Source organism: Pseudonaja textilis, chromosome 3 (assembly GCF_049901715.1).
Source record: "Pseudonaja textilis isolate UNSWEBS1 chromosome 3, rPseTex1.2, whole genome shotgun sequence".
NCBI lineage: Eukaryota > Metazoa > Chordata > Lepidosauria > Squamata > Elapidae > Pseudonaja > Pseudonaja textilis.
This window is the reverse complement of record NC_141992.1, coordinates 154,982,893-155,005,732: the sequence shown is the minus strand read 5'-3', so window position 1 is coordinate 155,005,732 and position 22,840 is coordinate 154,982,893. Positions and strand designations below refer to the sequence as shown.

The 22,840-nt window shown below is 40.8% G+C and overlaps 1 protein-coding gene across 11 annotated transcripts in view; it reads left to right on the top strand.

Moving 5' to 3' along the window:
- OSBPL1A (oxysterol binding protein like 1A) overlaps positions 1-22,840 on the top strand; it is a 75,199-nt gene that overhangs the window by 29,539 nt on the left and 22,820 nt on the right. For 8 of the 11 annotated variants that reach the window (XM_087931172.1, XM_087931174.1, XM_026699282.2 and 5 more), the window contains 2 exons: positions 14,166-14,328; positions 19,786-19,942. In XM_087931172.1, the coding sequence (XP_087787298.1) occupies positions 14,166-14,328; positions 19,786-19,942 (320 nt within the window). Of the gene's footprint in view, positions 1-6,627; positions 7,168-14,165; positions 14,329-19,785; positions 19,943-22,840 lie in introns of those variants that run through there. The other 3 variants (XM_026699287.2, XM_026699288.2, XM_087931177.1) reach the window with 3 other exon arrangements.

The window sequence follows — 22,840 nt, the reverse complement described above, 5'->3', positions numbered from 1 at the left end:
TCCTGGCAGAAGTGATGGCAACAAGGAACACTACCTTCAGAGTCAGGAAACAGAGAGACACTGTTCTAAGGGGTTCGGGGGGGGGGGGGTTTGTAAGGGCATTAAGGACCAAATGAAGGTCCCAGGAAGGATACCTGTGAACCACCAGAGGGTGCAGGTTGGAAGCCCCTTTCAAAAACCTCCTGACTGAAGTGTGATGGGATAAGGAAGGAAGCGAACCTCATGAAAGGACTGAGGAGAGGGCCGCAACCTGCCTGCGTAAGGTGTTGGGGGCCAAACCTTTCTCCAGCCCATGCTGAAGGAAGCTAAGAACTTCTGCCAACTGGGCTGAAGCAGGAGAAAGACCCTCCCTGAGGCACCATCGGGAAAAAGCCTTTCAGGTGGCATCATAGATGCGCCTTGTAGGTGGTTTGTGAGAAGCCAGGATAGTGAGGATGACTCTTTCTGAAAGATCAGCCTCCTCTAGCCGCTGCTGCTCAAGTGCCACATGATCAGCTTGAACCTCTGGGGCTCTGGGTGGAGCAGAGCCCCTGGTGAAGGGAGATTAGATGGGCAGGGATCCTCCAAGAAGAAGCCACCAATAGGTTGACCAGGTCTGCAAACCAGGGCCTCCTTGGCCAATAGGGTGCCAGGAGGAGGAGCTCCGCACGTTCCTACATCTTCTGAGTTGCTGCCAGAATGATGGAAAGGCGTAGAGGAGACCCTTGGGCCATCTGCACCGAAGAGCATTGGTCCTCTCCGCTCCCTGGCAAGGAAACCTGGTGAAGAATCTGGTGACTTGGGTGTTTTGAGGAGTGGAGAAACCATCCACCTCCGGTGTCCTGAATCTGAGGGAAAGATCCCTGAATAGAGACGGAGGAATGGACCATTCTGCCTGGTTGACTAGGCTCCTGCTGAGCCAGTCGGCCTGGGAGTTGCCGACCCCGGAGATGTGGTCCGCCGAGATCGATAACAGGTGTTTCTCTGCCCATAACCCCAACTGTAGAGCCTCTCTCATGAGGGCTTTGGACCTTGTTCCCCCTTTGCCGTTTGACATGAGCCTTTGCGGCCATGTTGTCCGTAAGGACTAGAACATGAGAGCCGGTCACTGATTGCCTGAAATGCTTGAGAGCCAGAAAAATAGCTCTGAGCTCCAGCCAATTTATGGGAAGGGTCTGTTCCGATCTGGACCAAACACCCTGAGCTATCTGGCCCTGCATATGGGAACCCCAACCCAGGAGGCTGGCATTGGTGGTTATCACTAGCCTGTCTGGGTCCCTGAACAGGAGTCCCCTCCAGATAGATGGGGAATGCTACCAATTGAGAGATCTCCGGATTTGTGGCGGGAGTGGGACCTTGATGGATGAGTGGGTGGTTCCTGCTCATTGGTAGGGAAGCAGGAACCATTGGAGGGCTCGGAAGTGGAGCCGAGCCCACGGGACAATGACAATACAGGAAACCATCTTCCCCAGAAGTTTGGACAGCAGCGACAGGGGGACAATTTGATGTTGCTAGATCTGGATGATGATCTCTGCAAGGCTCTTTACACGAGCTGGGGACAGGAAAACCTGGCACGACATGGTATTGATGACTGCTCCCAAGTGTTGCAATTTGGTTGTAGGAGAGAGCTGGCTCTTTTGGGTGTTGATGGAAAATCCATGGCTCTGGAGACATGACAGGGTAATTTGCAGATCCGGATGGGCCGCAAGGATGGAAGACGAAAGAATCAAAATGTCATCCAAGTAGCATTGGATCCTCACTGGAATAGAACGTAGAGATGCCATCAATGCTGCCAGAACCTTTGTGAAGACCCTTGGAGCCGAAGAGAGGCCGAAGGGAAGTGCTCGATATTGGTAATGGGTATTCTGAAAACAGAAACAGAGAAACTGGTGATGATGAGGCCAAATTGGGATGTGGAGGTAAGCCTCAGTGAGATCAATGGAAGAGAGGAGGTCGCCCTCCTGAACACTCTCTAAAATAGAATGCAGAGTCTGCATTTTAAATCGCCTGTATTTTACAAAATGGTTGAGAAATTTTAGATCAAGGATGGCTCGCCACCCCCCTGAGGCTTTGGGAATGATGAAAAGGTGAGAGTAAAGCCCACGTCCTCGTTGAGATGGGGGAACAGATTGAATAGCCCTGATTTCAAGAAGGTGCTGAATGGCCTGATTCATGAGGGCTTGCCTGGAAATGTCCCGAGAGACAGGACAGATCAAAAAAATTGGGGTGGTGTGGTGTTAGGAAGTCCAATTGTAACCCTGACCTAATAGTGCTGAGCACCCAGGCGTCCGTCGTTGACTCCTCCCATTTGGAGGCAAAGAAGGCTAGGCAACCTCCGATGGGTGGGGAGAACGAGGGATTACTTAGAGTGATGGAACAACCCCCTCCCCCCCGAAAGGGCCGTTTACCAGGAGAAGGTTGGTAGATGTTTCCACCTGTTGGTCTTCGTGTTGGGAGTATGGCCTGTGAGAGTGGGGGAAGCGAGATGAGGTCTCCGCTCGGAAGGCAGGAGGGCGATAAGGAGCAGGGCGATAGTCGGCTTTCTTCCCAGAGGAAGAGAGAATTTTATGTTTATCTCTGGTTTCGATGAGATAAAGTTCCAGAACATCGCCAAAAAGCTTATCGCCTGCAAAAGGAACTGAAGCCAGCTTCCATTTTTGGCATGACTCCGCCTGCCAATTTCAGAGCCAGAAAAGTCTTCTTGCTGCTACAGAAGATGCCATGGCCTTGGATGCAAATTTGGCGGAATTGAGAGTGGCATCCGCAGTGAATTCCGCCGCTGCAATAATCTTATTAAGGTCTTGGTGAAACCGAAGGTCAGAAGCAGGCAATCTATTCTGGAGTTGGCGCAGCCACCGTATGGATGCCCTAGTGAAGAAGGATGCTGCTGTTGAAGCTCAAACAGCAGCCTGGTGATTGCGCTTGAGGGTCTGTTCAAAACGTTTATCATCGGGTTTCAGGATATCTTCTGGCTCCGTGGGAGTGCCAGAAGATGAGAACGAGGCCAGAACCGGAATGTCAACAGAAGGCACTGCCAGGGCATTGTCCAGAGCTGCGCTGACATTGTAAAAACGCTTATCTAGAGAAGATGGGCGAGGACCTGCCGAAGGAGAAGCGCACTGTTCCTTGACCATGTCCAGGAACAAAATGGGAGAAGGCAAAACCTCTGCATGCACTACAGGCTTGGAGAAGAGCGAATCCCCTTGGCTAGAGGGATTTCCTTGTGGCTCGGGAGCCACTTCCTCTGGCGACAGCTTGGCAGTGACCAAGGCCTTGCTGAGTAATGGTCTGAGGAGAGTACGTTTGAAGACCAATGCAGAGGATGTCTGCTCTGGGCGAGAATCCTTTTCCTCTGAAAGATTTTGGTCAAAAATCTCACCCTCTTCACACTCTGAATGAGAAGAGTAACTATGTTCAGATGGTGAAGGCCTTCCTTCCTCATCAACCTCCTCCCATTCTGGTAGAGAAGAATGGACCCTGAGGTCCTGAGGCCTGTGTAAATCAGGGTGATGAGGCAAGGAACTTATAGATTGAGAAGGGAGAAGGGCCTGAACCCTTTCCAGAGGTTGAAAAATTTGCTTGAAGCCTTCAGCCAATCCCTGCCTAATGGCTGATAAGACTACATCTTGGATATCCCTTGGTCTATGCTCAAAGGTAGAGGCAGAAGGCCCGCTGCTGTGGGAGTGAAGCTGGCTTCAGGCCTAGATTGAGGAGAGGTTCGAGGCCTGGAGGGAGGGGAAGGACCATAGGGCACAGAAGCCTGTTGGAAATAAGGCCCAGATCTGCTTAAATCCTGAGGATCTGACTGTACAGCAAGAGCCTCAGGAGACCAGGATGGAGGATGGAAAGGCTCATAGATAACTTCTCCTCCCCTGGGAGGGCTTGGTTGGGCCCCAAGAGTATCACCTGAAACATGCTGTAGTTGCACTCCCTTCTGTTGAATAGTTCTGTTGAACTGCCTCTCTAGAGATGCATGTCTGCGCTTCTCTGCCCTCAATTCAGCCTGAGTTACCCTCTTAGGGGCTAGAGCCTTAGCTTTTATTTTAGCAGCCACCTCCCTCTGGACTGACTGGGTGCGTTGCCTACATCTTTTTCTGCTATTGGGCTTAAGAGACTGTTCCACTGGGGGGGAACGCTCTGCCAGAGCCTTATCTTGCTCCATTTGTAAAATAAAGGCTCTTGCGTAGGAAATAAGCTGTTTAGAAATTTTTCAATTAAGCCCCTTAGGGTATAAATGGCCCCCGGGCTTACAAAATGGCCTCTCACCTCGTGGTGGAAGGCTTGAATCCAAGATGGCCGCTGACTACAGGAAAACAGGCTCCAAGATTGAAGAATCGCTCCTTAGGCTATACAGAGCCCCGAGCGAAGTCAGCAAGGGAAAAACACAGCAACCAGCTACATGATCAGCTGGCTTGAGCTCTTATCAGTTTGCCGATCGTGTTTACGATCGCTCCAAACTGCAGGCGTGGGGGAAGTCTGCAGAGGTTGCCCAGCTTGCCTGCACAGAGCTCTGTAAAGCTGCTTCCAATGTGAGAGGAGAGAAGGGAGAGAGAGAGAGAGAGCCCTGCTCTCCTGGGAGCTGCTTGAAGAGAGGAAAAAAGTACTGAAGATAGCTGGTGAGTGCTGTCTAACAGAACGCTTTCAGAGACACAGTTACTGTCTGAAAGGAGCTGAGTCAAAAGCTGGGGTCTCTCCCGGGGGCTGGCTTTTATATCTTAGTACAGACTCAGCTATGACATCATAGGAAGGAGTCAACCCATCCTGGGCTCTCGATGCAGCATGGAGGAGGATCTTCACAATCCCTGCTTCATTTTTCTAGCCCGGTTCAGGATTTCCTCTTTCCTCCATGTGGGGAAGAGAACTGCATTGGGCTGGAAAAATAAAGTTCAGATCTTCAGAATTCTGCCTTCATTTCAGGGGTGGGGTTCTACCGGTTCTGCCCGGTTCTAAAGAACCGGTAGCTCTGAACAGCAGCAGGTTCTGTGTTTGCTGATGTTTGGCCCACCTGCCTACCTACCTGTCCTTTATTTCCTGCTTTTTCAACCTCAGCTGCTTTGTGTGGCACAGCTGAGGTTGAAAAAGCAGGAAAAAAGAGGCTTTTCAAACGCTGCGCATCTACGCGCAGCGCTTTTCAGCTGTCCGGGAGACACAGTCTAAGGTGTTTTTACACACGCGTGCAAAACGTAGTCACCGAACCGATAGTAAAACCGGTTGAATCCCACCCCGGCTTCGTTTTCCAACCCAGCACACTCCCATCACCCCACATGCATACAAAGGAATTCCTTCAGTGGGCTAGAGGAATGAAGCTTGGCTTTTCGGGATTCTTGCTTCCTTTCACTACCCCAGCAGAGGAATTCACTTCTGTGAACAACCCACTGACTTTCTGGAGCAGCTGGCAGAGAAGATTGCAAACGATGAACAGATGATTGCAGGGCATCTGGGAAACATCATAGGTGTGAACAGGCTGCCGTATGTATGTATGTAGCTGTCTATATATTTATCTACAGGTAGTCCTTGACTTACAACAGTTCATTTACTGACCGTTCAAAGTTATAACAGCACTGAAAAAAATGCCTTATGACCATTTTTCACACAACCATTGCAGCAGCCCCATAGTCACACAATCAAAATCCAGATGTTTGGCAACTTTATATTTCCGACAATTACAGTGTCCCAGAGTCACATGATCAGGTTTTGTGACCTTCTGACAAGCAAAGCCAATGCGGAAGCCAGATTCATTTAACAACTGCAGTGATTCACTTAACAACTGTGGCATGGTTGTAAAAGGAGGCAAAAGTCACTTAACAAATGTTTCACTTAGCAACATAAATGTTGGACTCAATTGTGGTCATAACTCGAGGACTACCGGTATATGTATGTATATGTGTGTGTGTGGATATATGAGTGTGTGTGTGTGGATATATGTATGTGTATATATGTGTGTGTGTATGTGTGGAGATAGATAGATAGATAGATAGATAGATAGATAGATAGATAGATAGATAGATAGATAGATAGATAGATAGATAGATAGATATAAGAGTTTCTTAAAAACTTAAGAAAACATATATCCCATATATGTATACACACACATCCTTTTAAAATTATCTTAAAAGAATATATTTTAAAAGCAATAAATATTTTATTTTTAAAAAAATCCTAGCTGGGGACTCTGGGAGTTGAAGTCCACGCAATTTAAAGTGGCCAGCATTGGCAAACATCACATACCTGTATTGTGATTATGCTAGAATTCCATAATATGCTGGTGATGTGGCCAGCTCTTAAAATAACCTTAAAATAACCTTATTTTTTATTACAATATTATCAAATGTGTTCACCAGATGACTGATCCTCTATGATCACATTCAGAAGGAAGTCGTTCCAGTCGGCTTACTGTCCGCCGCAAAGCAATAGGGAGGACAACTCTGGCGCTCCTAAAACAAATTACTTCGGGTCCCTTTAAACGGGAGACCTGGGAAACAATTCTTCAGAAGGCAGGTGCTTCCATGCTATGTCTGTCTGTTATATATCCCTTTAGGACCCGGCAGGAATATTTCTCTCCGAACTGTGTTACTGAGTGACGACGCTATCCAGTTTCTTTTGATGCACCCGGCCGTTGTTTCTTGTCCCGGAGGAGTTAAGTTCTTTGTAAGAGCGTCGCGCTCCGGCTCGCGCCTGCCAACCCTCCCGAGGAGCAGGGACCGCCTGGCAGCGCGCAAGCAGCAGTTGAGTTCGGGCTTTACCGGCGGTGTGGTGCAATTGCAGGCATCCTAATGAAGCTGGAACGGCGCCGGCTTACATCACTCTCCTCCTCCCTCGTTTAAGGGCAAAAGGCGCGCGTCCGGAGCCCTGCTTGAGCCTTCTGCCCCTCCGGCTTCCTGCCGCCCGAGAGCGGCGAATCCGTGGCGGACTCGGGGGTGGGGTGGGGGGGAACCGGTCGGGTTTACTCTCGCGATACACCCCGCAGAGGTGTCGGTCCGGGGGCAGCGGCAGAGGTCGGCAGGAGAGGAGAAGCGAACGGAGAAAAAAGGTGAGGGAGGCGGGCAGGGAAGGAGCAGCCCCCCGGCTGCTGCGCGCAGGGTCAGCAAATGTCCTGACGAAGTTGGAGGGGCGAATACTGGCCGGGACGGCGTTGTGACGCGATTAGTTGCGTGCTGAGGAAGGACGGCAAGTCCGCCTTGGCGTCGGGTGCGAGTCTCTCTGGTACTTTGCGGTAGTAGCGGAGTAGTTGTTTTTAAGAAGATGGGAGGAACGAAGGGCTAGACTTGGGCACTAACCTGATTCGGAGGCCTTAAGGCGGGACATGTTTATTTGGAAAAGTTATGTTCAAGTCTTTTCCTCTCCTGGAAGGTCGTGTTTAAAATTGAGGGGCTAATGTCTTTTATTGATCTTTGGTTTCAAATAACTGCTTGGAAGTTAATAGCTGCCTTTTTGGATTTCCTTTGACATTGGAGTTCCTCTTCTCTGCACTGGAGTGATTATACTTTTTAAAAAAAAATAACCTCTGGCTTAGTTTTCATAAATTACATATCGTCTACACGTGTTTACAGCCAAAATATGCTACTGTAAAATCAAGTCATTGGCTGCAAACAAAGCTTCAGAATTGTAACGAAGAGGTACTTAGGGTGCTGGCTGAATCATGATATGCTGTGTTGGCTAACACAATATCATATTCTTCGTCTCCTTCAACTAGAACTGGAAGATGTTTTTAAAGATAAATTCCAATATTGGCATTTATCATTTGGTCTTATTACTGTAGGAATATATTGATAGTGAAAAATAGGCTGCCAGGTGTATTGGAGCTGTAGAATTGAGCTATACTAATTAGTTTTTGAAAGCTGTACATGCCAACCTTAAACTTGTATATAGATGCAGTCACCCCAGAAGTTGAGTTTATTAATGGGTTTTTATTTTTAAAAAGTCTGAAAGAGGTGCTGAAATGAAAACTAGAAATCTGACAGTTTCATGTCATTCTAATTATTGCAGAAAAATCAAGTAACAAGCCCATATCCTCTCAAAAGCATTTTTCTGTAATTTCAGGGTCTTGGGGAAGTAAATGTGTTTAGAATTATACTCTTAATCTTTATAATTTCTGTTTACTAGAGTTTTCCATATAAATAGTATTCTTTCCCAGTTGGAAAATTGAAACGAAAGATGAGAAGTACTAACAGCTTTACTTGTTAAAAAGCTATTGCTTAATCTGATCTACTCTAGTTTTCTCTAATCACTTATAAGCAAAATTTTGTTTTAGCTTCTCTTTCTATTTGCTGCATTGACTTTTCACCTTTAACTTCCTGCTCTCTGTGTTATAACATTTCTTGGTAATAGATTTATTTGGGTCATACTAAGTGGATGAAAGGCAAGAGGCTGACTGGAGATGTTTTTATTCAAGTCTCCCCAATTCTGTTCTGGTAGTGTATTCTTGCCCCTAAAAAAAATTAAAGTGTGGCACACATCTTGTGCTGCTTCCATCCATACAGTTTCCTTGGCATTGTTTTGGAGTGCTCTGACACCTCTGCAAAGTTTTTTTTTATTTAGTGCTTTAGATAACAGACGCTTCTCTCAGCTAAGTTGAAACAGTTATGAGATAATATACATATTGATAATTTAACAGTTGAGTAAGACCTCCAGATTCTGAATCGGTATGCTAATATTCATGAATCATATAGCCAGTTTACAAGTAGCGCATAACTAGCTGGAGATTTGACTGTTAACAGACAGATGTTGGATGGTGTTGGCCTTCAGATACTATATGTTCTTTGTTTCTTGTAGACCTGGTGTCTTGTAGCCATTTCTTTGACAAAGAATGTCTTACACAGATAACTACTTACTGTTACACTACTAATGATAGCATGGCTTTTTCTTTACGTTACGTGGGATGGTATAAATATACAAGAGGAAGGGAAGGCAGTGGCATAGAAATCACACCTTGTCCATTTCTTCAGTAAACCTCATTGGGCTACTATATCCAAGCTGCAGATATCCAGATGACTAGCAGAGGGATATGCTAAATATTCTTCCAATGGGTGGTTATCCAGACTTTTGCAGCCCAAATGCGGTGTACTTTAGATCAGAGGTCTCATTCTCGCGGCCTGCAGGCCAATTGCGGCCCGCAGGACGATATCCTCTGGCCCCCACCATGATATGAAAGTATAATATTAGTGCATTCTCCATGCGTCGCTAGCTGGCTAAACACTTCTATGTGCAGCCCAGCCTCACCCAGACTCTGCCTCCAGCGGCCCCCAGGTAAATTGTGTTTGAGACCCCTGCTTTAGATAGACATAAAGATGTCTCAATGGAAAGAATGGTGTTTTGAGAAAAGATGCAGGACTGCTGTGCATGTGTGTGACTGTTCTGGATGGAAGGGGTGAGAGGGATACTTGGATGATTATCCAAGGAGGTGCAGTTCAGGTTTTTTAACTGTATCAAGAAAAGGCTGGGCATTTATAAATCTTCTCTCCTTTTTTTCAAATAGACACAGTCTGGTGAGGGCTAGATGCTTCTTTTTCATCATTGGGGAAAGTTTGAGAAGTTTTCCTAGATAGATTGATTATACCCTAGATTATGCACGTATGATGGGAAGCCACAGCTGGCAACAAACATATATAGCCCTTTTGGATTGCATAAATGCTTGTGCCTTTGGACATAATTTACTGCTTACCAGAAAATGATTCTAAGGCAAAGGGATCTGCTATAAAGTTCCTGATGAGGTCACATTGCCTTTGTCATTTAAGCCTCTCAGCACTAACCAATATTATATTTATTCTTGTTACGTCCTTTACAGCATTTTTATGCTTTGATTCCAAATTTTGTTTTCAAATTGTAGGAAGCAAAGTCCAGTTTTTATTCATTTTGTTTTGTTTTGTATTAGAAACCAAGAAATCATGAATTCTAGTCTATGCTTAGGCACAGAAGCTGGCCGGGGGACTTTGGCCAATCATTCTCTTTCAGTCGAACACATGTTGTAGAGAAAAATAGGAGGTAGCAACAGGCATGCCATCTTGAAATTTAAGAAAATAAAGATGGAGTAGAAATCTAAATAAGAACACCACCATATGTATGTGAATATGTAAATACAACATTGTATCATTGATTATAAACTTTTTAAAGAATTACTACATTCCCCTTTGTAGAATCCTGTCTTTTAGGATAATTGTTTAGAATATACAAAAAGGTCCCATAAAAGCATTAAGGGTTTTAAAAAGGGAACTCTCAGAAACCTCGGAAAAAATATTTCAGATCTATAAAACCAAATGAAGATCTCTCAAGCATGTTATCTATGAAGGTTCTCAGTCATTCAGATCATGGTTGTTCCAAAGGTGCTTTTTCAAGAGGCAACTGGACTTTCTGGTTTTTCTTTGAAAACCTTTCACTTCTCATCCAAGGATGGCCTCTGGCTGGATGGTGGGGAATGGAAGGATTTATACTCCTTGCAGACAGCTGGACATTTGCATTCTCCCAAGCATGTTCAATATCTTGATTTATTGTACTATGTAGGGTTATTTATTGTATTTCCTAGAATAAACTCTTAACTATGAACGTTGTGTGCTTTAAGGATCGTTCTCTGTCAACACTTAGCAAGGATTCTAAAAGATACACTGACATGAGGCTATAGGTACCTAGGAATAACCTCTCACTTTATTTTTTTTTATTTCATTTTTATCCACTTTGTATTTCATTAGCAACATGTAAAATGAATTGCATACAAGTTTTGTTTTATCATAAATTTGATACATACATGTAGGTTTGATCACATATTTATTGCCTTGTTTAAACTTTCCCTAGAAATAAAAATCAGCTAGTATTGGAACAGCTGTTAATATTTCAGCTTTGAGTATCCAGCTGAATTAATTTCATTCTATTTCAGCTGTTGGCTGAAAAAATCAATTATACCTTGCTGGTCCCTAAGCTTGTTACTCACATAGTAATCTGCCCAGAAATCTACCTGTATTCACTGGGCTGTGCATTAACTTTACTAATGAATCTTTGTTAGTGTAGTCTCCAGAATGAGGTTGAAAATCATAATCTGTTTAAAAATCTGCTTTGGAATATTTAGTGATAAATTTGTTGTGCTTGTCTTGAGCCTATTTCAGATGCCACAATCCTCTACTAGAAAATGATAATTCTGAGACCTAATGCCGTACAAAACATGTTTATTTGAAAAATGCTTTGTTTTAGTCTTCTATTTCATGCCCAGGCTGGATATACAAAACTTTATTATCAAATTACAGGGCACCTGTTCCAGCTTTGATAATTTAAATAAGCAAGTGCTTTTCCATGGTCACACTGCCTTTTTAGTATTACTACTTGAAATCCTTCATTTAGCAAAAACAAAAATGAAAAGGTATTCATTTGCAAGAAGGATATACAGTATAATGTTACGTCTTATATCTAATACAATATCTAAAGAAAAAATTGAGATTTTTTTCTTTAAATATTGTATTAGATATTTAGATATCTTAAGCTATTATATTGAATACAGTATTTGCCAGTGTGGGTTCTTATTTGCCTGGGTTTTATTAGATATTTAGTACTGTAGGTTCTTATTTCTCAGGATTCATTTAATAGGAAATAAAAATATTTACTATAGCGGATATGGCCAATTTGGAATCCTATAGAAGTTCTTGAGCTTATGCAGAAACCTTTCTTAATGTGGCCATTATGGGAGATGCCCACTAATTTACTAGAATTTATCCTGGATTCATAACGTCTGGTTTGTTACTCTTGCTGGTAATTGTATAATTAATATTACTTGCAGTCTTTAATAAAATGGTGTGAAAATTGCTACAATTAGTAACTATTTTATGCAGAAATTAGAACCATTTTTAAAAAATTAAATAGTAGTACAAGTTTGCAGCAGTTTACTACAGCAGTGACTAAAGGATATTATGTTTTCTGCTTAGTGAATCATATATTCATGTATAGGATCATATGGAGAAAACTAGGTTGGATGCTTGCTATATTTAGATCATCATACTGTTGGCCAGAAAATAGACTTATTTCTGCTTGAGCTGTATAGAATAGGTTGACAGTAGCAGCAGTTGGAGATTATTAGAATAGTATTATAGGAAAACAGAACTGTTATTCCAGTGGCTATATCAAAAGGATTATGAAGATGATTATGTGTTGTCTTTGCACATTCAAAGCTTAATTCTTAATTTAATCAAGCTGCTATTCTTTCTGAATTGAAACTAGGATCAGACCTTGTTTACAAGCCTGAATTGAGGTTAGAACTCAAACTGTAATTTATAGTTTTAGATCTGATGGTGAAATGATTAATTTAGATAATGAAATATACTGGGAATATGGAAGAGGACAAAATAAAAAAGGGAGTATGCAAACACAGTGTTCATTCACTGCAAACCATAGTTTGGGAAATGAATGAAGCTGTTATATGGCTATTATGAATCCTTTCTATGAGCTCAGGCTGTTGACTTTTGCCATCTTACATAATAGCCTGCGACAGGAAAACTAAAAAACTGTGACTAGTACTATCCAAGAACTATGAGCAAACTTCTCCTAATCTTACTCAAGATAGTCTTTTCCAACTCTGAATTCCTTCATCAGCATCAGTTAAGTTTCAGTTCCTTTTCATTCTTTCAGTTTCTCATTATGGATTTCATAATATGAATGGCTACAGGGAAAGGGTCTTTTCTATGAAGGCATTTTCATTTTAAAATAACTATTTTCCAGCAATATGCATCTAGTTATTAAAATTTAGGCATCAAACTAGGTTCTCCCTAGATTTTTCTGAGTTTTTAATGAATAGCTTGGTAGAATATTATTTATTTTATTTATTTATTTTGTCAAACACTTACAATATGATAGAAATAAGGATAAACGTAAGTTTAAATACAAGAAATAGGAACTAATAATTGGGGACAGTAGGACAGGGACGGTAAGCACGATTGTGTACTTTTGCACACCCCTTACAGACCTCTTAGGAATGGAATTATAAACAGATTATAATTTGTAATTATAAAAATGTTTTGTATAGTTAGCTACTTAGAAGGTAATTTATATAAACAAAGGCAAGGGCTTTTGCTTCTTAAGCAGGCTTAAAGCTTTTTTAAGTTTTTATCATGAATAAAAGTGTTATTGTGTTATTAAAATGCATAGAAACAGTGTAAATCCATACTGTCAAAAGAGGTGGATCTTGTGGAATTCCAGAAGTAGAAGGCACCACTACTAAAAAGATCCTACATTTGGAAAATGCTATTTTAGGTCTGCGTATATAAGAATTTGAAAATAGGGTTTCCCTACAGGTCACACCTACTGAAAGCTTCTAAAGTATGATATGTTAGGCTCCCTTTTCACAGTTTTAAAAATCAGTACCAACATTCTGAATAGAGCTTGGAAATTAACTGCCAGGTAATAACGCTTATTTACAATATTAGCATAATATGGTTTGAGTCAGTAAAAACTAGACAACTGAATTCAAAACAAATTGTGTTTTTTTTTCAAATATAATATGTTTAATGATAATACAATTTATTTGATATTATGATTTAGAAAATGTCTTTGCTATGAAGTGTGAAAGTAGCCATATCCTTAGTATCCATATTAAATGGCAGGAAATTTTCCTGTTGAGAGTATATTCTAAGTTAGGCCTATTCAGTAGTTTGGCCTATTCTATGAAATCAATCTTCAGGTAAAATTGTGACCCAAGCTCAGAGTGATGAAAAGATCATTTAGAATTGAGTTACATACTCAAGGCCAATAACAATTGCTTACAGTTGTGTTTGTAAATTAGAAGAATAGCATGGGTGTGCTTGTTTTACAGACTGATAATGGGCAAACTGTCTGCTTTATGAAAGCATTAGATAAATGCTCAGGCAGAGGGAGGCAGATGTTCACTATGGTAGTTCCATGCATTACATAGAGCTGTTAATAACTGTATAATTAAGCTCTGCAAATATGTATTCTCATAATGCTTTAAATTTAGTTATCAGTTTTCACCTAGTGAAGTATTTTTCTTAAACATTTTTATTTTGTAATGTTCTGAAATGCTGCAGTGTGACAAAATCATAAAACAACTGCGTAATATACCTCATTACCTTTTAATCTGGTTTTTAAAAGCTTGTTGACATGTTTTGCTTGTAAACTGGAGCCTATTCTTGAAATATCTTCTAGTCTCACATTCTTGGGAGTGATGAAATTTTATTCATACGTGTTTCTACTTATAGGTAAGGAATCTGAAACTGGAGCATGAGCAAGAGAAAAATAAGATCTTATCTGAAGCTCTGGAAACACTAGCCACTGAACACCATGAATTAGAGCAATCGCTAGTCAAAGGGTCACCTCCCCTTAGCATCCTTAGTGAGGAACAGTTCTATGATGCTATATCTGGTAAGTGTGTTGAAATATATTGCACTAATGTATTTATGATTGGTAGGCATATATAGATGTTAATAATGTTAATTGTGGATACACACAAATATACACTGCTCCAAAAAATAAAGGGAACACTTAAACAACACATTGTAACTCCAAGTCAATCACATTTCTGTGAAATCAAACTGTCCACTTAGGTAGCAACACTGATTGACAATCAATTTCACATGCTGTTGTGCAAATGGAATAGACAACAGGTGGAAAGCATAGGCAGTTAGCAAGACATCCCCAATGAAGGAGTGGTTCCGCAGGTGGTGGCCACAGACCACTTCTCAGTTCCTATGCTTTCTGGCTGATGGTTTGGTCACTTTTGAATGCTGGCGGTGCTTTTACTCTAGTGGTAGCATGAGACAGAGTCTACAACCCACACAAGTGGTTCAGGTAGTGCAGCTCATCCGGGATGGCACATCAATGCGAGCTGTGGCAAGAAGGTTTGCTGTGTCTGTCAGCGTAGTGTCCAGAGTATGGAGGCGCTACCGGGAGACAGGCCAGTACATCAGGAGACGTGGACGAGGCCAACAACCTCCACCTTTGTGCAAGGAAGGACAGGAGGAGCACTGCCAGAGCCCTGCAAAATGACCTCCAGCGGGTCACAAATGTGCATGTGGCTGCTCAAACGGTCAGAAACAGACTCCATGAGGGTGGCATGAGGGCCCGACGTCCACAGGTGGGGGTTGTGCTTACAGCCCAACACCGTGCAGGACGTTTGGCATTTGCCAGAGAACACCAAAACTGGCAAATTTGCCACTGGTGCCCTGTGCTCTTCACAGATGAAAGCAGGGTCACACTGAGCACATGTGACAGGGTCTGGAGACGCTGTGGAGAATGTTCTGCTGCCTGCAATATGCTCTAGTATGACCGGTTTGGCAGTGGGTCAGTAATGATGTAGGGTGGCATTTCTTTAGGGGGCCGCACAGCCCTCCATGTGCTCGCCAGAGGTAGTCTGACTGCCATTAGGTACTGAGATGAGATCCTCAGACCCCTTGTGAGACCATATGCTGGTGCGGTTGGCCCTGGGTTCCTCCTAATGCACAACAATGCTAGACCTCATGTGGCTGGAGTGTGTCAGCAGTTCCTGCAAGACAAATCATTGATGCTATGGACTGGCCCACCCGTTTCCCAGACCTGAATCCAATTGAGCACATCTGGGACATCATGTCTTGCTCCATCCACCAACGCCACGTTGCACCACAGACTGTCCAGGAGTTTGGGGATGCCTTAGTCCAGGTGTGGGAAGAGATCCCTCAGGAGACCATCCGCCACCTCATCAGGAGCATGCCCAGGCATTGTAGGGAGGTCATACAGAGCCTCATTTTGACTTGTTTTAAGGACATTACATCAAAGTCGGATCAGCCTGTAGTGTTTTTTTCCCACTTTAATTTTGAGTGTAACTCCAAATCCAGACCTCTAAAGGTTGCTAAATTTGATTTCCATTGGTAATTTTTGTGTGATTTTGTTGTCAGCACATTCAACTATGTAATGAACAAAGTATTTAATAAGAATATTTCATTCATTCAGATCTAGTATGTCTTATTTTTGAGTTCCCTTTATTTTTTTGAGCAGTGTATAATCTGCAATCCCCATTCAATTTATTGAATGAAAATTAAGAGCTTAATTAAAAATAAATTTATGAGTGAGATTCAAAAGTTAAGTACAGTAACTACCAGCTCAGGCACCAAATTAAAAAATGGTGCTGAATTTATGAAAACGGATCACGACATGTTGCACGTAGTTATTAAGATTGTATTACTAAAATGTATCAGTTTAACTCTAATAAAATCACTTACCAGATTCAAATGTTGCTCTTGCTTTTTGCTTTTGCAAAAAATCCAAATATCAAATCCAAATATGCCTCAACAGACAGGCATATTTTGGCTTATTCTTTGCTTATTATCATTTTGGTAGCTGTTTAGGATATCCCTTTAGGCACCATTTTGTTCTGTGCAAAAAAAGTGTATTTGGGAACAAGGAGCACTGATTATGTGAACCTTCATGAATTTTTGAATCAAAGAATCTGATTTTCTGGTTAGATTCGAACGAAGGATTCTTTAGATTTAACATGCTAAGAGTACATTAAAATATGTTTAAAAGAATACTTTACCAGTAATTCACATTTCAGAACAAAGACATGGCAATATGAAATAGTTTAGGTCAGGGCTGTCAAATGCCCAGCCCACAGACCAGATGCGTCACACACTGGCCACGCCCACACCCAGTTTAGTGAAGGGGGAAAAAGTCCCGATAGGTCACGTGACGTGATGCAACGACGTGAGTTTGACACCCCTGGTCTAGGCCAATATGAAACCTGGAAAACCTTGATATATTCCCAAAACTATTTTTAAGTTGTGGGTTTGAAATGTAACAAAAGGGAGCACATTGTTAAATAGATGAGTGAAGAATAGTTTCACTATATTTAATTAAATAAACATCCATTCCATATAGTGTATACCTGATCCAAATAACTGATTTGATAAGTGGGGTCCTTGGTGCTCTGTAAGCTTGCCTGTTTTCTTGCAGATGTTTCATTACCCATACTAGATAACATCATCATTGCTACCAGTAGTAAGGAGTGCTATTTGCTGTTAATTTATATCATGTCAGTATTGGTGGGGGTGGTTTTAAGAGATTATTTGATTGGACTGTTGGCTGTTGGCTTCTTTGGTAGTTTCTTGATTGTGGTATTGTTTACTTGATTGATGGTCTGATGTTAACCTTGGAGTTAATCTATGTTATCTGGGTGCTGGTGGGGAGGTGCTTGGGTCTTTTTGTTCCTTTTGGGACTCTTTTGCAGTCTAGTTTAGTCTATAGATGTTGTTAATGTCTGTGTATCTATTGATGGCTGATTTGTCAGAGTCCCAGACTTCTACAAATGCCCTGGTGTTTTTTTTACTTAGATTGGACTAGGATCGTCACATTTTCCAGTTGAAACTATGGTTAAATCTGTCTATATGTTGTGAAATTAAAAGAATTTTCATCATGTCTTCTGAGTGCTATTTGGTGTTCGTGAATACATTCTGCCAGTCTTCTGCCTGTTTGTCCTACGTAGTGGTTGTTGCAGTCCTTACATTGTTGTAAATAACAACCATAACCATAAAAGGGACATGGTTAAAACAAATGGCTGCCATAGTAACTTGTAATCCTAATTAAGGGCAGCAATTAAGAAGGAAGCAACCAACACTGCCCTAAGACTACTTGTGTTGCTTTAGCATAGGGGTCACCAATCTTTTGGACCTCAGGGACCACCAAGCTCATAATTTTAACTAATTTTAATTTTAAAACTCATAATTTTAAATCCCGGGGACCACTAATATGAATTTTGACTGATGGTGGCTTACTGACATTGGTGGGAGAGAGATAGATAGATATCTGATCTAACCTCTTTCTCTCCCTCTCCCTCCTTCCCTCTCTCTCTCTCTCTCTCTCTCTCTCTCTCTCTCTCACACACACACACACACACACACACACACACACAAATACACAGAGGCAGGGGTGGGATTCAAATTTCTTAACTGGTTCTGTGGGCATGGCCTAATTTGTGGGTGTGTCTTGGTGGACATGTGACTGGCTGGACAGGGCTTGTATGTAAATATTATAAATATTTATTTAAATATTAATTTTTTTATTTAAAAAAGCAACTTTTACATAAAATCATGCAAAACAGGCAGGCAGATTGAGCTGCTCACAGAATCACAGATTCACTCAGAGATCTATCTTTCTGCCATTGGCTATCTGAGTCTGTCACATAAAATTTGCTTGCAAGCAAACTCATAAAATTAACTCATACCACACCATGTATGTAAATATTGAGTTTTGTATTAAAAAAAGAGCAACTTTTACCCAAAATCAGGCAAAGCAGGCAGGCAGATTCATTCAGAGATCTATCTTTCTGCCATCTGCTACCCGAGTCTGCACTGAATAATAGAAGCTTCAGTGTTAAGGGAGGTTCAGCTCTGCTTAAAAGCAGAACCGAAGATCTAAAGATGAGCTAGAAAGCAAGAAATCCAATGGTTTCCTGCTTTCTACTTAATTTAAATTTCCCAGCACAGCAAAACAGCTGATAGTCTGGGGGGGAAAGGAAAAATAGCAACTTAGCAAGCAAGTTTGCCAGGTAAGGAGTGAGTGGGCGGGGAGGGTTTCCGCAGGCCATGTGGGCGGTTCAGCCTTGTGTTCCCATGCAGCCTGGATTAATTGCTTAGAGGGGTGCTCTGGGGGTGACATTTCTCTGCAGACCACCAACATTTTCTCGCGGACCACCAGTGGGCCATGGCCCACCAGTTGGCGACTACTGCTTTAGCATGACCTCAAAATGTTATATGTTGTGTGTGTCAGCCAAACCTCTCTAGAGGAATGTGTGAAAACTTTGTCAATATTTTAATGGTATTATAAATAAGAAAGATTTAGAAGTACTATTGATTACCAGCTGAACATTAGGAAGTAGCAGCAGGCAGAATTAGAAAGAACAATGCAGTGCATTAAAAGAAGCATTGTGCCGAATTCATGGTTGGTACAGACAGTTGTGTGTAAAATTTAAGGAAGCTTTGGTCAAATTGTGGGTTTCTATAATTTTCTAAGAAAAGTTGACACAGTGGCAATGTGGTGCAAAATTAAAGATAGCATGTTTTCTGCAGCCTAATGCATATTTACTATGTATGTGTAATAATTTGCAGATTCAATGAATATGGCATGTGCAAATTTTGAGCACCCTTTCAATGATTTCCCTTCATGTAAATAACCACTTCCAGATATTTCCTCTGGCCAGCTAAGTTTCTGTTCTGGTTTTGGGAAGTCCTCTTCCTTGGCAAAATGGGAGCTGGATGCCTACCTATCAGAGATGGTTTTATAAATTCTTACAGTTGGCAAAGGACTGGACGTGATCATTTATAAGAACTTGTCCAGCTTACACATTCTCTAATTCTATGATTGAGAAATAAAGAAAAGCCCAGAATGGTTCTCTATTCTTGGATTAGACAACTGTACCAAATGCATTTAGACAATGGAATCATTTCTCAAGAAAAGTATGGTAATAACTTGGGTAATTATTGTCAATTAGAAGCTGAACTGCCACCTTTTGGGGAATATTTTAATATGGATTTTGGCATTAATTTGGTTCCCTGTGTTGGGCAGGGATTGGTCACAATAGCCTAGGTTAGCCTTTTAATAGCCTTCAAAACTGTGTTTCTGTGACATATAATTACTCACCTGCAACCTCAAGTGATAGTCCTTAATGCTGAACAGTTTGACCATCACATGTTATAAAACTTCCAGTCATGCTGCTTTGACTTGGTCAAATGCTGTCATCCGTATCACATTGATAGGCTATTAAATTCTTGTGCTGTGTGTGAAGATTCTGTTAATTAGTCTGTGAAAGATTAACCCTGAAGCTGAATAAATCTACACTTGTCTATCTTGTAGATTCAGAATCTGAAAAATCATTTACTGGATTTGAAACCGTGACTAGCTTCTCATTGGAAAACAGCGAGGATTCTAGTGACACCATAACAGCTAACATGTCTGAAGAAAAATCAAATAAAAACCGAGAGACTCTATCAAATGGCATAAAAAAACACAGGTATGGTTTTGCCTAGTATCCTGAGAGGTAGCCTCTATTGCTGTGCTGACAAAAGCTCATCCAATATCTCTAACTGATAATTGGGGATACTGCTGCCTCTTCTCTGGAGAACAGTGAAGAACAATAACAGCTGCACCTTAACAAGAACATTTTTCTTTTTTTTATGAATATTGGGGAAGAAAATTTAAATGAAAAATACTATGATTTTATCATAATGCAAACTAAATAGAGGAATTCTTAACCATGCACGTTTCTAATTCATTTAAATTAGTCTTATTTAAAATCAATAGTGTCTCTTATTTCTTCATGTTTTTGTAATGTGTCACTGCTGCTTTTTTAGTTTCCAGTTAACTTGATCGCCTTCATCTGTTTATACCAATTAGAGCTAACCTATAATTTCAATGTATGTTTAAAAAAAACATTAAGAACAAAAAAAGTGACCCTAGGTAGAAGAGTTGCGTTCAGATATTGCTCTTCATCTGTTCTTTTTAATCTGTAACAAAGAACAATCGTTCCTTGGTTACATGTAACGATACCCAGTTTCTCAGGTTTCACTAGAGAGAGAACTTAATATGTGTACTTTTTCCCTTCCAGTTTGCATACAGTTAAAAGGAATCTCTATTTGTCATTTGTTATTCTACTTTTTATAATGATTTTTTTCTTATATAATGAAAATAGGATTTATATAAGCAAGTTAACCTTGTGTCTCATATCTATTAATAGCTGAATATTTATAGCCGGCCTCAGTAATGCATTCTGTTCAGAGAACAGTATAGCTACAAAGAAAGACAAGTGAAACTATGACTTCTTCATTAATGATCTTGAATAGAGCTGGTGGAGATGGAGGAATAAATATTTTTAAACCCAAGCAAGTTAAAATGGTTGAATGAAGCCAGGAATTCTTCTTACCTCACTTAATTATGGTAGCATCCTTAATATCCTGTATTCTTTCTCCCAATGATATCCCTAAAATGCCTGTATCCTCTAACCTCTACAATATTCTAAATAAATAATAATTAAGTTTCTTAAGTCAGTTGGCTGCTTTTTCTGCGTAAACAAGCAGTGGTAATTTCAATGTTGTTTTAAGCATTAGAAGCAAGCAGTAATTTGGCAAGTGTCCATAAAACATCGTAAAATGCCATTGCCAAAAGTGTAAACAAGAGGTGATTGGAGCCTCCAGGCTCTTGTTTCCTATTCCTCTGAGGTTCCTTTACTTTCCACTACAGTGTCTCTCATTATGCTTTTGGATCATTACGTTTTCACATCTCTAATCTTGACCCATATTTTCCTCCTTTTCCCTTTTTTCTTCTTTTGTATTTATCAACAATTAAAGATTATTACTGACTTTTTATGGACTTGGGGTAGCATTTTGAAAACACTGAGCTAGGATTTTTCTTGAGAAGTAAAATTGAACCGCATGTGTGCAATTCAATTACTGCTGAATGCCTTCTTCCAAACTATATTTACAGTATTTGATCTCTTTATCTGGCACTACTCAGGGAACTGATGTCTGCACGCATATTGATGTCAATTGTCATGCCTCTGTGGGAAAACAAGTCTAAATTTTGCTTTGCAGAAAACTTCCCCAAGGAGATAAAGCTGTTCAGTGTTTCTGGCTATCTTGGGGTTTTTATATGGGTTGCTCGTCTTGTCATCTAATTACACTGCATTTATAACATAAATATGTGAATGTTTTATCTTAGGGGTGGGATATTTATAATTGTGTCTTTGGGTTGAAGCAAGATGTGTTATCGCATGTGTGCAGCTGTTTTGTTTTAATTCTAAACATATTTTGGGTGAAAGTAATAAATACTTATTATGACAACAACTTTAGTATTGTTTATGTTCCATACAAAAGAGAGATCTGGCCACAACCTAGGATTCAAGCTATTGTGACATTTTTTATTAGGGAAGACAATTTTTATGCACCCTCAAAATCTGCTCTATTGGCACCAGCCCACAATAAACAGGGACACTGACTATAGACACTGATCCTATAAATTGAAACTTCTTCTACTGACAGAAGTATATGATTTCACTTAGAAAAAAATATACTGTAAAACTTTTTAAAACACTTCTTTAAAAATAATTACAAAGAAAGCCATATTGGATAATGTTACTTCAAAAGTACTGAACACATAAGCCAAAGAACACATTAAGTATGAGCTTCCCAAATGTGTCTTTTGTTTTTCAGGTTTTTACCCTACCTTTATTAATTTATAATAAAGACAACAAACATACATAATGTCCCTTCCTCCTTTTCCCCACAGCAACTCTGTGAGGTGAGTTGGCTGAGACAGAGTCACTGGCCTGAAGTCACCCAGCCAGCTTTCTTGCCCAAGGCAGGACTTGAACCAGTATAGAAAACTAGCTAAACAACATACAATTAATTATCTGTGCACATTTATGTTATATTGGATTAAAAAATGGTTCTCCTTGGATTGTGTAAAAACTGTCACATTTGTTTTTGATAAGAGATCATATATTTCCTACTTACCCTGTTTTCTAAACAATTCTGTGAAATTTATTAAATTGAGTGATTTTTGGCCAGTTACTATCTCAAGCATTCAAATTTGAATCTGGACTGCTCCAGGAACTCCCTAAGAATAGACAGTTGGATTTTTACAGTTTCCATGCACACTTTCTTTGTTTACAAGTGCTTTGTTGATGGTATCAGTAGTTGATTTATTTATCTGCTGTGAAGGAGTGCCATTTGTCAGTGAGAGCAGAAATTAATGGTAGAACGGATAAGGTTCTTTCTGCCTTCCTCTTCTTTGATTCTTGTAGATTACAGCACTTTCTATGGGAACCTCCACCTCACCCGAGATGAATTGACAGATTTTCTCTTCAACATCATTTTAAAGGAAGAATTGAAGGTGGGGGAAAGTGCATCTTGAA